The 14,013-nt window shown below is 49.3% G+C and overlaps 1 protein-coding gene across 4 annotated transcripts in view; it reads right to left on the minus strand.

Annotated features, from left to right (window-relative positions):
- The window catches only part of USP32 (ubiquitin specific peptidase 32), a 99,406-nt gene continuing 85,393 nt past the window's right edge, over window positions 1-14,013 (minus strand). For all 4 annotated transcript variants that reach the window (XM_072978533.2, XM_072978536.2, XM_072978534.2 and 1 more), the window contains exons 27-34: window positions 13,358-13,542; window positions 12,593-12,679; window positions 12,052-12,172; window positions 9,707-9,898; window positions 8,872-9,166; window positions 6,247-6,680; window positions 5,468-5,560; window positions 1-4,459 (exon numbers count right to left, since the gene is read on the minus strand). In XM_072978533.2, the coding sequence (XP_072834634.2) occupies window positions 4,286-4,459; window positions 5,468-5,560; window positions 6,247-6,680; window positions 8,872-9,166; window positions 9,707-9,898; window positions 12,052-12,172; window positions 12,593-12,679; window positions 13,358-13,542 (1,581 nt within the window). In that variant the 3' untranslated portion in view covers window positions 1-4,285. The remainder of the gene's footprint in view (window positions 4,460-5,467; window positions 5,561-6,246; window positions 6,681-8,871; window positions 9,167-9,706; window positions 9,899-12,051; window positions 12,173-12,592; window positions 12,680-13,357; window positions 13,543-14,013) is intronic.

Below are 14,013 nucleotides of genomic sequence, written 5' to 3' on the forward strand. Positions count from 1 at the left end.
TGCAGCTGCATCCACAGTATTTAATGGGTCTGGATAATATAGTTACAGATAAACAGGTTCACTCCATATACAGTTACTTGGACCTTTTTTTTATACAGTTCATATTCCAATACATTAATAGTTCTTTAAATTATTTACAAAGTAGGTATGTACATGGTCTTTCTAAATTCAGTGCAATGTCATAAGTTTTTTTTATACAACAATATACAAAGTGAATGTGGTTAAAGAGTTAACTTAATAGATTTTTGTGTTAAATTTAGTAATTAATTTAAATTTGTTTTTCTTTTTAAAAAATTACAACCAAAGTAACAAAAGAAGGACAGGTTAAAATGACGTTAGTCAATAGATCGTGATACCTGCTAAAATAGGGGGGGGCCATCCCTCCCCCCCAAAAAAGCATCTGAAAAGAAAGCAAATCTGAAAATGTCTGCAGAAGAGTTCAACAGAGGGATACAGAAGTCATTGTCAGAATCCGGAAATCTCCCCTTAGAAAAGGAAAAAAAAAGGCTTTGATTTCACCCGTCTCATTGCAGGAAAAGCTAGGGGAGAGCAGTGCATCATGGGACTGGTGTTTCCTCCCCACTAGGTCATACTACCCACCCAAATCAGATTCCAGTCGTTGGGGTTTGCATCAACAGCTGGCTACCCCTTTGGCAAAGCTTAAAATCTTGGGCTAGGAATAACAGGACTGAGGCACAGGGATTTAAAAAGAGAGAGAGAATGGGGATGAATTCAAATTTGGCTTCTGAGGGGGTTGAGATTTCCTAAGGGCTGGTTCAGACCCTTGTCCGTTGCTGTGGCCCACAAGGCGGAAGACGGCGTTGACTGTCTCCCTAAGATGACACAGAAAACCCATGACTCCAGATTTTGGGGACAATGCTGCCCCCCCGCCCACAATCCTGTATCATCAGCTCTTGTTTCTGGTCAAAAGTAACTGGCCATCGCACGTGACATCACATGGGATGCTGGTGGGGATCAGGGTGGCCACTAAGAGCCATGTCTTAATTCACCATTCATATCATCCCCACCCCACCCCATCCCGCTCTCGTTTGGGGCAGAGGGGAAAGCATCACACGAAGGGAAGCGTCTGGCTGTTTTAGACCATCCCACAGGTAGCACGGCTCCCAGAAAGCTTAAGTACCGTTGTCCTAAAATCAAACGCTTTCTCAACTTTGGACACAGTGGCTGAAATCTAGTATATATTCCAATGATTCAGTGGCCCTGCTTTATTTAGGACTTTACTGCTGGATTTCTGCGGATGGCAAAAGAGCTTCGGAAAGTTGCTTTTTTTTTTGTGACTACAAAAATCTCCAAATCCATTTGGCTGTGAGATTCTGGAAGGATTGGTTTTAAAAAAAGTAACTTTTCCAAGATCTGTCCCATTCCCCACCATCACTTTCTCTGGCTATGGATGTGAAACCCCCCACGACCACACTCTGGTTCTGCAGTGGGGCATGGCTGACCCACTCTGTGACTTTCTGGGCCTGGAAATTAGGGGCCTCGGTTGGCAAATGTGGAGGTGGGGGGGGGGAAGCATTTTTGCAAAGCTATATATAAGGTTTGGCTCGAAATGGCCACTGAAGGGTCATCAGGAAATGGCAACACCCCCCCCCCCCTGCAGCCAGCCCTAAAGGAGGCAGCCAGGCGCACAGGTGGCAAAATAAAGCAAAGTTGGGTGGGTGGGAGAATTTAAAATAAATGCTGAAGGTCAGCCACAGAGAAAGACCAAAGAGGAAAACTTTTCCCTCCGTGGAAATAAGCTCATGAAGGTTTGGCTTCAGAAAAAAAGAGGCAAGAAAGCACACCGAAAAAGACCTATATAAATAATGTGATTTTGGCTCAGACTGCACCACGGCAAAATGCCAGGAAAACAGAGGGTTCCTCTCTACAACATACTGATTTTTAAAGTCCTCCACCAAGAAATCTACTTAAAAAAAAAGGGTTGACTAGTTTTCCACGGGCCAGACGTTTTCTCTGAAAGGAGGCCGTTTCCTTGCCCCCTTTCCAAGCCCAAATTTCAAATCCGAACCCAAATCCACATGTTTGGCAAGAACTAAATCGGTCTTCCAGTTTTTAAAATAAAGATGGCCTGGCTGTCTCCGGCTCGTTCAGACACTTGACAATCTGAGAAACGACCACCCTTGTCATCAAGGTCCGGCAACCTTATGAAATCATCTGCTGGATGAGAATCCGGATTAAACCAATTAGGGTCCTAGTTCTCCCCCCCCCCCCCAATACCTCTGTAAGAAGTGGATCAGAGGCAGGTGGCTAGAAATGTGGATTTCCACCTGTCTGCCTGGGTAGGTCGAATATTCTTCTGTCCAAAGGCATTCAAAGACCTACCCGCCGCCTCAGACCTCTCCAGGGAAATCGGAAAATTCAGATGCAACCTGTCTTTTGCAGAGCCAGCGATCCAGCATCCGACAGGAACAGACCACAAACCTGCCTGAACGGCGTCCCAGCCCTGATGGGGAAGTTCTCGGTTCATTCTGCTTCTCAGGCGACAAATGAATACTCGTTTTGTTCCCAGAAGAAATGCAAGCCACCGTTTTTCTCAGGGCGATGGCGGAGAGAAGGCAGCCAGTTCTGCCAGGCTGTCAGAAAATTTCGGGGAAACTTCAGCTCCCCGAATACCTCCCCCCCCCCCCCAGGGAGCAGAGCCACGGACCGTGGGATTGTGGAGTTAAGGATTTTTGAGCTTGAGACTTAAAAACACTGTTTTAAATCTCTGTGATCCAGACACAATGTTTTGCTCGTCATAGGAAAACGGGTGGCTAAGTCGCTCCCCCCCATTTTCTCCCCAAACCAAACTACATTAATATAATAAAGTAGGCTTTCTCTGACCTTTTTTTTAAAAGTGCAGTTCTAAAAAACTAAAGCAAAACCCACACAACCAGACATAAAGGGGAAGGTGGCCTGAAATGGGGAGGGTAGTTTTCTCCTTCAACCGGCTAATGCCAGCCGTCTTTTGACCGTTCAGAGAGGCCGCCCCACCTCCATTTTATCTGACGCAAGTTTCTCCAAGCCCTGCCCTGTGTTCCAATTTTACCTTGGCACAGAGATGGCAAACGCTGCCTCTGGAAACAGCCTCCGGAAGTGGCGAGGCGGGCTGCGGACGTCTGGGGAATTGTAGTTTTAAAAAAGCACCTCCCATTGGCACCGACAGTAAACTAGGACTCCCTCTGACTCGGCAGCTGGGTTAGGTTAGAAGGGGCGATTCACATAATCCCCTGTGAAATTCTGTTCTGGAGATCACCAAAGATGATGCCCCTCGCCAGTGGGCTCTGGCAGATTTTAAGGTGGGTCGACGGTGATATGTCTGCACACCCACCAAGTGCAGTTGGCAGGATCTGGGACACAGCTTGTGCCCTCAAGCCAGCAAAAGATATGTAAAACCCGCTCTGTGAACGTCAGGTCTGAAAGGAAGAATCTCCACCACCAATTTCCTCTCCTCAGAACCTCTCCACCGACCCAAGGTCATCTCATCTCGGCTCTGAAAGGTCAGAGGTCTCAAGAAAATAAAAATATAAATTCAGAGCTCATTTTGAAATACACCAGGACAGCACCGCAGCAGACTGGAGTCGAAAAGGCCGTCCTGTTCTCAAGGCAATGTAAAGGAACAGCCATGAGAGAGAAACACACGCTCCAACCGAGACGGGGACCTGCAGGATTAAACAATTAAAATCCCCTAGGATTTTTTTTTTGGTCCTGCGTTCCTCGTCTGGCTGCTGAAAGGGAACAAAACATCGGGGGGGAAAGGAGGTAGGCGTTTCGTGCCGTCGCAAAGACAACACTACAAGTTAATCATCCAAAATCAGAGCAGAGCATTCAAAAGGTCATTCCCCCCATCACCACCCCATATTTTCTTCCTTAAAATGATACAAAAAGCAGCCAGATGAGTCTCTTACGCAAGTTATCCAAGACGTGAATGGACTTGGCCCTCATTTTGCTGGCGCCAAACCAGTTTAAAAGATGGAAGGCAAAAGATCAGGGTGTTTTCGCTGAGGGGGGGGGGTGGCCACGTGAAAAATCTGAACAAATTCAATATTATTCCATAGTGTCAACTGCCATTTAATCAGGGCTATTTTTTTCTCTTCTCCCCACACCTCCCTTGCCACCTTTCTTCATGTTGTGCTTTCTGACCAGGAGAGGAAAATAAAAACAAAGTTAAAACTGCATTCCGCTCTTCCACTTGGTTAAAAAAAACAAATAAACTTTTTGTGTGTGTGTGTCAAACAATGCGGTGGAAGCGACCCTTTTTCTGACCGATGTTGGCAGACACTGCTCATTGCAGGACGCAATACTTCTTGTAATCGGACTCAAAGTCTTCGTCCATGCTGCTGGTGTCAGCCATGTTCTTGCCATCGATCCTGGGCAAAAACTGTCCATAATCCACCCCTTGCTGCTCATAGAAAAGGATGTAGGCAGAGTCCGTGTCGATTTCGTCCGGATGCGATTCCTGGCGGAAGGAGGGACAGAGGGGAGAGATGGTTGTGCGTTTGGTTAAATAAAAAAAAAAACCCTCATGTTTTAAAACACGTTACGGTTCCAAAGGAATCAAGGCTTCATTGCTTTACAGCCCACCAGGCTCTGTGCAAGAGCCTGGATTAAACCGGTCCTAAAAACAGTATCTGACCTCTACAATAAGTATATATAAACAACCAGAGAAACGTGGAATAATAATAATAAAATAAGCATTCTCAAATAAGTGCCAAGCTGTGCAACTGACTTGAAGAGCTTCGGAAGCAGGCCATGAGTTCTGTCCTTCCGCGGCTCGTTTAATTAATGTAGAGGTTGTATAGGAAATAGAGCTGTCTGCGCCAGCTCACAGAAATAAAACTGGACCTAAAGGGGAATTGTTTTTCATCCCAGATGTTAAGGGTTTAAGATACAGATTCGTCACATCTGCATGCAGAGGACAGTCTGTTAGGAAATATACCACGTCTTCCTGATTTCGTCTATAGTGTGTGTGTAATCGGTACCACCCATTTAATTTTTTTTGTTTATCCGGGGGGCACAGGAAAAGGAAGGTCCCTGGTTGTGGCCGGTCCACCCTTTCAGTCTCTGCATTGCATTATTCCTGCTCTTGATGGGATGTCCATCCAGGTCTTCTGGACAAGGTAAGCCAAGCCACCAAGTTCACAACTGAGTCCTGTAGGATCTCCAAAAGCAGTAGTTCCCAAACCTGGGGTCCCCAGATGTTCTTGGCCTACAACTCCCAGAAATCCTAGTCAGCACGGTGAATGGGGTGAAGGCTTCTGGGAGTTTGAGTCCCAGAACATCGGGGGGGGGACCCAAAGCTGGGAACTACTATGACCTAAGAGGGCAAGGAAGGATCAAGGCTTTGCTATCGGACATTGAGGGCCACCTAGATTTCCTCCTGGGGCCACGAGCAGCCTTCGGGTCCCCCCAGAAGGTCTTCGGCTTCTCTCCCCAGCTTCGTGGAAGGGCGTCGTGCACACCTTACCTTACAGCTGCTGTCGTTGTAACAGTACCACTTCTCGTTGGGGTTTTTGGCATAGGTGACGTAGTGACCTCCTCCCATGATTCCTGAATGGCACTGGAAAGAAAGGGCAACGTGTCAGCGGCAGGCCAAGGGAGAACCTTTTTTTGGCCAAGACACAAGCAACACCTCCTTTAATTTAGTGAGGAAAGACTAACTTCTAGTTCTGATCATACCAGTTATTATGTTACGCCCTGGCACCATGTACAGTAGAACCCCCATATCTGTGGGGGATTGGCTCCAAGCCCTCCTGTGGATGCTGAAAACCGTGGATAATAGCAAACCTTTTACATATTATGGCCTGGCTCTCTCTAGTGGCCAGTTCTGGGAATTACATGATGGAAATACATATTTTTATAGCAAGCCCTATGCATACCATGGTTTTTGGCTCCCTTTAGGGGCCACGTCTGGTAAATACATTGTGGAAATGCACATTTTGAAGTTTCTTCTTTTAATGTTTTTAGACCGCAGATAAGTAAAACTGTGGATACTGATCCCTCGGATATGGGGGTCCTGCTGTATACCACTGAGTGGGAACTACTCTTCCAAAATACACAGGATTGGGCCAATTCAGACTGTTCTATCTGCTTGTTTTCCTTCCTTTTAGCCATCTTTGTTGGGTTCCTTCGTTCCACCCAGTTGTGAACCCATCTCTGCCATCCGTGCCAAGCCCTGCAATGGACTTTCCACCCTTCGATGGAATCCTGGCTCTCTGGACTGTTGGAATTTTCCCCTGCACTTACCGAAATTGCATATAGGTTGTAGATGGGGTTGACGCAGATCTCGCCTCTTTGGTCGTCCATCACCTCCTCCTCCCCGCGCATCTCCAGCTGGCCGTCGAGGCTGCCGTTGCTGTGGGCGTTCTGCTCGCAAAGGTAGCCGTTGGCCAAAGTCCCCTGGCTGTCCTGGGGGGCACACAACTCCCCTTGGCTGCCCCCCAAGCCATGACTGTGGCCTAAGGAGTCTCCTGGGTCAGGCAGAACCTTCGCGTCCGGGTCTGTACCGTTCTCGCGGCCGACGTCCAAGTTCTCTTTGCTGCTGGAGAGTTTGTTTTTACTCAGCTGGGGCAGCCGGAGCCGCCCCACGCTTCGGCCCAAAGTCCTCGGGCTTCCAGATGAATTAATGCTTTTGTTAGGCGGGCCGCTGGAGGCGAACCTCCGCCCGGACGACGGAGACGCTGGAATCGGAAAGAGAGAGAGAGAACCGTAAAAGACAGACAGGCAAGTCGGAGAACAGCCTGTATGTGGATAAGACCAAACCAAAAGTTTCCAGTTTTATTATTTTTAAGTGCTGTTAATCCATATTCATGGGGATTCATGGTGTGGAAAGACACACTTTTACAGAATCTCAAGGAAATGGCCGATGTTTGATAGTAAACCTGAACCGTAGAGCTTCTTTGATACGAACGGTCATAAAATACGCAAAATAGCCATATACATAGGTATATTGAAAAGTTTATCCAAAAATGCCTTTAAAACTAGGTAAAAACCTACCATAGCACCAAAAGTATTTGAAACAAGGAGGGCTTTCTTCACAGTTAAGGGCCACTCCCCACCTCACACACAAACACACAATCCTTCATATTTATGGATTGTTTCTGAGTCAGACTTAGAATGCTCTACCTATTAAATTCCTATAACTCTGCTTTTATGTAAGGGGAGTGAGTCACCGATGGCAGGAGGACTGATTTCCCATCCTCGGGAGGAGTTGCGCTTAAGGTGTACAAAATGGACAACCGCCCCCCTCCAGCCTGACCCAACCAAGAGGTGTCCAGAAAGCCAGATCCAGGTTTCAAAAAGAGTCATTTAAAAATTGATCCAGGAAGACACTGCCATTCCTTTGAAAGGTAAGTCACCACTCCTGCTTCCAAGATAGCTGGGAGCCTGGGATCCTCAGGGAGCAGCAAAAATAGACTGGGAGAAAGGGGAACGGGAGCCTTACATCCTCTTACAGCGACCTTTTCCCTGTGCATTTATCAAGTGGCCCTCAAAATGCCCCTTAAAAGGCACACACGTCAGAGCTGTTGCTTTCGGCCTGGAGCAATATCGAATGCGCGCATTGCCCGAGGACTCCCCTGAGAGTCAGTGTCTCTTGTTGAGCGTCTGCTTCAAAAATTCCAGAAAAGATTTAATCATGCCTGGCAGAGAAAAATGCAGCGTGACTCACCCCTGGGCAGAGCGGGAGGAAAAGGAGGGAGGGAGGCACAGCACAAGGAATCATGCAGAGATACAACAGGCACCCCCCCAAAAAGACAGCCACGCTGTGGTGAAGGGGAGGGAAGCCACGGCACATAGGCTGAAGCCCAAGGTTTCCTGATGAGCAAAGAGGCTAAACGGATCGCCCATTCCCACCAAGGTCTCCTGTTTCTTCAAAGCAACTCCCGACGGCGGCTACAAGGAACATGGATAATTGCTGCAACAGCTGTTCCTGTTGTCATGCGATGTATTTCAAGATGGATCTTGGATGGGAATGAAGACCCGTTTGCTTTACAAAAGACCCGACACAGAGAGAGAGAGAGAGAGAGAGAGAAATGGCTGGAAGTGATGTATGGGGATGGACAGGTGTTTCTGAGTTCTCGGCAGGCTACAAGGACTGTCGTGATGAGTGCCTGCACCTATTCACTATCCTGCAGCGCGTATTCTCTCCGGTGAGCCTCTGAAGACAGAGTGTCGTCCAACAGACAGGTCCTCATTTGCCATCCCGCTTTCAAATTGGGCCTGTGTTTACACTCCAGCGACCAATCCGAGAGCAAAGGATGCTAAATGCAAGACACACAGGTGAAGAAAAATCACAGGATGACTGCAGTGTCTGCGGGAAGTCAGTTCCAGCCCTCTTAACGCAGTGGTTCCCAACCTTGAGAAAACCAGGTGTTCTTGGACTGCAACTCCCACAAAAGCCCAGCCTGCACAGCTGCTGGTGAAGGCTTCTGGGAATTGCAGTCCAGCAACGCTTGGGTTACCCAAGGATGGGAACCCCTCCTCTAACGGATGCCAAAAACGGCGGAAATAGCAAACCCTATACAGAGCATGGTCTCTGGCTCCCCCCAGTGGCCAGTTCTGGTAAATACACAAGGGAACGACATAGTTAATATTTTCAGGCAGTGGCTAAGTGAATCCGTGGATACAGATCCTGTGGATAAGGGGGTCCTGGTGTATTATGAGAAACGGATCTCTTTCACCACTTGAAGGAGTCCCTCTTCCAGAAGCAATGCAAAATGACCCTCCCTCTGCCACAATGACCATTGCCACTGCCAAAAAGCGCTGGTGTGGCCGAATCCTGCGCCTTTTGTAGCAGAGCTAGACAGAGCGAGCTTCCGCATGTGAAACCTCCCTCTGCTTTCGGCACAAAAACCTTGGTCTCCCTCCTACCTTTGCTATTATTCAGAAGGCTCGAAGCATTGAGCGAGGAGGGGCTTCGGACCAGGGCGTCCCCCTCCCCAGCCATCGCAGGGTTCGGTGCCTCTGTCCTCCGGCACTCCTCCAGGAAGCCCTGTGGCTCAGAAAGGTCGTCCACTTGGAGGGCCAGAGACTTCTGGGGCCAGCAGTTCGGATCTCGCGGCATGAGGAAGGCACTCGGGTCAAAATTCTCTCGGGGAAACTTGACAATTTTCTGGGATTTTATCCAGCGCCCGTTGACGAACTGGAAGCGTTTCAAGTGGATGATCTGGGGGTGGAGAAACGAGGAGGAGAGACAACGGGGTGAATACTTTCTCTCGAGTCAGGGCAAGGAAGCGTTTGCTCCCCACGGAGTGGATTACAACTCCCATCATCCACGGGCTATGCAGGCCAGGGTGCAGGAGAACTTCTCTCATAGCAGCGCCCTGAACGTGACTGATCTTTTCTGATGTGAGAACCGGTCTATTCTGGAGAATAACGGGATGGGAGAACTCTCAGGGGAAAACCAGATGATCTGCTACACGAGGAGCATCGCTCCACCATCAGAAAGTTGCCAGTCTGATGGGTGTGTGTGATGAGCACCCTTCTCTGTCTAAAAACCCAGAGGGGCTCCCGGTGATCAAAACAGGCCTCGCAATCTACCTCCCTCAAGCCAGCGCTCTAGCAGTGTGTTTAGACTACAATCCCCATCATCCTCAGCCGGCATCGCTTTGATTGAAAGGAGAACTCTTGTCTCGGGAAGTCTCCCAAAATTACAATTCCTTCCTCCTCTTCTCCAGAGAAGGCTCAGTGGAATTCGCACTCGTACCAGGATAGGGGGAAGCCTCCACAGGTCCAGTTTCTTGGTGGCCAGGCAGTGAGCCTTGCATTTGGAGCAGTAGTACATCTCGTCCTCCCCGAGCTCCTCCTCGCCGGTGAAGGCCCGCAGGCAGCTGTCCAGGTTGATGGGCTCCGCCTGAGCCCGCCGGCTTTGCTCCACGCTCTTGTGCTCTTCCGCTATCTGCGGGGGGGGGGCGGGAGGAGGAGGAGACACAAAAGAGGAGAGGGATAGCACGACGTCCCACTCTTCTTCTGCCAAGGTGGGCAATTTTTTTGGGGGGGGGGTGTCTCGGGGGTCCCCATCCCCCCTCCGGGGTAGATCAGGGGCCACCCCCAAGGGACGATCCCATTCTTATGGCCGGCGATTGCTCCGTCGTGGTTGTGGATCTTTTTTATAGGTTGAGTTTTTAAGTTGTTTTTTTTCCCCCTTGTTTCATGTTCTTCTCAGTTGTCGTTTCTTATGGAATTTCGGTTCGCGGGGTGGATTGCTTTCACTGTAAGCTGACCAGAGCAAGGGGGGGGGCAGGCTAGGTGTACGGGCCAAAAGCCAATTAAATAAATAAATAAAACCCCACAACAGGTGTGAAAAGTTTGAGAAAATACAGCTTGGATTTTTTGGTGGGTTTGGGAGATTTTTGGGGGTGAGAGCTGGCGTGCTGGGCACACCTTTCTAACTGCAAAGCCTTTTTAACCCTTCAAAACTCGCTGGAGCAGAAAATGATTTTTGTTTTTGACCGGGGACGACGTGATCACCCACTGGACTCTCTCATTTTACAAAGGTCCGAGCTCACAATCTGCAAGTTTCTTTTTCCTAAGATCTAAGGAGGGAACAGAGAACCCAGTGTGATGCAGTGGACAGAGTCACAGACTAGGACCCTTGGAGTCCTGCGTTCGAATCCCCGCTAGCCAGAGAAACTCATGGGATGTGTGTGGAACTGGTAAAGCCGTTCCTTAAATATCCCACTTCCCTTGAAAGCCCCATTTGGGTCGCTGTGAGTCGGTTCTGGCTTGACGGCACGCAGAAACATAAGGAGAAGGGAACCGCTGAGCTTGAACAGACCGAAAAGCCTTTAGAATTGGGCTGGGCACAGCGAGACCCTCCCGAACGACGGCTCCCATCCAGCCCGTCGTCAGCGCAGCTGCTGGCAGAGAATGATGGGAGCTGTGGTTCTGTATTTGGACAGCCCCATGGCCATCTTCAGTCCTGGGGGATTCGGCCGTCTCGGGTCTCCTCCTCTCTCGCTTGCCGAGATCTCAGAAGGAGCCCTGAGGCGCTCCGAAGGGACTGTCAGAAGCTGTCCCAAAGCGTTTCGCAGAGACAGCTTGAGCAGCCTGACTCGACGCGACAGCCGACAAAAGCCACCGAAGCCCAGACGACACGGGCGGCTCACGGCCAAGATGCCGGCAGAAGGCCAGCCCCGTCAAGCCAAAGAAAAAGCTCCCGGTCTGGGTGGAGATCGTAAAAGACCAGCAGTGTGACAGAAAGATGTGAGAAAACAGCCAAAAAGGAACAGTGTAGAGTTGGAAAAGCGGGTCCATCAGGGACACAGAAGAGGGACTTCTCTGCTGCTGCTCTCAGTCTGTGGAACTCCCTCCCACTGGAGGCCTGGCAGGCCCCCTCTTGGCTGCCCTTCCGCAAGCAGGCCAAGACCTTTCACTTCAGGCAGGTTTTCCTTTACATCACTGGTTCTTAACCTTGGGTTACTCAGGAGTTTTGGACTGCAACTCCCAGAAGCCTTCACCACCAGCTGTCCTGACTGGGGTTTCTGGGAGTTGCAGTTCAAAAGCATCCGAGTAACAAAGGTTAAGAACCACTGCTTTACATGACCGGTTGACCAAGGGGATTTCTTTTAAAAAGAGATTATTTTATTCTGTTGTTTAATTGTGTTTTTGATATTGCTCTCATATTATGAGTTTTAATATATCTGTTTGATGCTTTTCAAATACAGTAATAACTTATTATTTAGCATTTTACTTTGTTTCTTTTAATACCGTGAGCTGCCTTGGACCCTTTAGGATGAATGTAGCAGATACTCCATCATCCTCTGGAGTAGCTTGTCCTATAATCAGAAAGCTCTTCCTGTCAAGAAGATCTGCCTAAGGTTTAGGCAAAATCTCCTCCATGACTACGGGAGCTACCTTACAGACCTTGACAATGCTGCATTGGCTAGCGGCCTGATTCGCTATAAAACACGGATCTGTGTTCCGAAGGAGGGTGAAGATAAAAAGCAACAGACATGTACCTTTATTGTTGGAGTGTGTGTGTTTTTTTCTTCCTTTACCCTCCCCATCCCGCTTCCTCTATGCTCATCACCCACTGGGGAAATGCCTTACCCGTTCCTGTGACGTCTGGTAGCGGAGGTGAAGCGCCGTGGGGTCCCAGTCGACGGCCAGGTTAGCGTTGCCCATGTGCGCCCTCTCTTCCGTGCAGTCGATTTTGCAGCCGTGGCAAAACCTAGACGGGAACGATGGAGGGAGGAGGTGGCAAAAACAAAAGGGGGCGGGTGGGGCAGCTGTCCCATCCGGACGCAGCAACAAAATGTTGTCACGTCCGTTGGTGCAGAATAACGAGAGGGGGGCCATCTAAGAAAAGTCAACCCGGCTCTTCACAGAGCTGTCTGTTCTTTTTGTTTTTATTTATGGACTCGATTTAGAGGCTGGCCATCGAACCAGAAGCCCCTCAGGGGGAGATGCAGGGACCCAAGACGAGAAGGGGGCAGAGGGGATGATGGCAGCAAGCGAAGATGTCCCTTGGCTGAGGAAACGCAGCCCGAGCTCAACAGAAGCACACAGCTCCCGTTTGGGGGGGCCTTCGGCTGCTGGCCCCCCATCTCCCGCCCTCCCCATTTTCTCAGCTCCAGGGACTGTGCCTTACCTATACCACGGGCACCACGCGCAAGAGTTGCCGTCCTTCTGAACGACCCGCAGGGTGAAGGGGTACTGGTAGCCCATGCTGTCATCGCTTGAAAAAAAAAGAACAGACAGACACAAGGAGCACCTGACAATTATTGTCAAGGGGTGACGTCGCCAACGATGCCTAGAGGTGCTCATTTATCTTCCTTGGCAAGCGGGTCAGTGGGTGGGTTTCAATTCTCAAAAACTCTTTTTACGGGAGCCCGATTCATTCAGAGTGATCAGACGGGTTACTGGGGAGGAAGAAATGAGGGGGTGGGGGGTGTTGACAAGGCGGCCCCTTGAGAAGCAAGGGTGTGTGTGTTGTTCAACAGAATATCACCCACCTCCAAGAGAGAGAGAGAGGATCAGCAACACAGCAGTCCTATAAAAACGGGTCTTTTTTAACTTAAAAAAGGCGCCTTGCCCCCTCTAGTGGCCATTCTTTTTTCAAAACAAACAAAAACAAAAAATCAAAAACCCAACACATACATACATACATTAGAGGGCACACAGTAACTTTTCCTTTTAAAATATGCATGTGTGTGTGTGTGGGGGGGGGTTGGGGGTGGGTTCCAGGGGGCCACCCCTGCTTTACCATATCAAACAGACTCTTTTCTCTCCTAACATGCAGCTTGGCTCGCTTCCTTAAGATACCTACAGAACTTGCCCTGCCAGTATCCAGCCGCCATCCCGCCCACTCCCACTGTGCTGACCTCTCTCCCCCCCCCCGCAACCCTGAACTCACCAGTCCTGAGCGTGGTTACTGGCTTCCTGAGGAGGGAGAGGACTCGCAAGGCGGGAGACCTGGATCCACACCGCGTCGTACAAGTCTTTTTTCCGTGTGCGAACCGTGCACGGGACAATCAGAGGCATGCCGAAGAGGCTCGGCCGATTCTTTTGAGACGAAAGGAAATACATTTCCGTCCGCATCTAAATTCGGTTTGGGGGGGGAGGCAAAAAAATAAACAAAACATAATCACAAAATGTCATTTACCTTTGAAAGATTGGGAAGGAGGTGCACATGGCTTTGATTATTTAAGCAACTTAGTGTTTCCTGTCCACAAAAAGTTATCAGCAAGCACAGCTAAGGGCAAGGAATGCTGGAAGGTATAGTCCAGCCATTTACAGAGGCCCCCAGCTTGTCCAACCTGAAATGAGCCAGACACAGAGCCTGGCAGAACTGGGAGAGGCCTTCCATGGCTCTCTAGAGAGACAATGCCAGAGGGAGAGAGAGAAAGGATGATTACTGAGTGAGACTAGGAGCTAGAACTGGCATAAAACGTCTTCCTGCTCTCTGAAACATACTTCTGTTGTCATGAGATCTAGCAACTCAGTTTTCAAATTTAAAGACAAACCCCAGAACCAACCCTGACACTCGCATATAAATCCGAATCTCTGAGA

Source organism: Pogona vitticeps, chromosome 7 (assembly GCF_051106095.1).
Source record: "Pogona vitticeps strain Pit_001003342236 chromosome 7, PviZW2.1, whole genome shotgun sequence".
Taxonomy (NCBI): domain Eukaryota; kingdom Metazoa; phylum Chordata; class Lepidosauria; order Squamata; family Agamidae; genus Pogona; species Pogona vitticeps.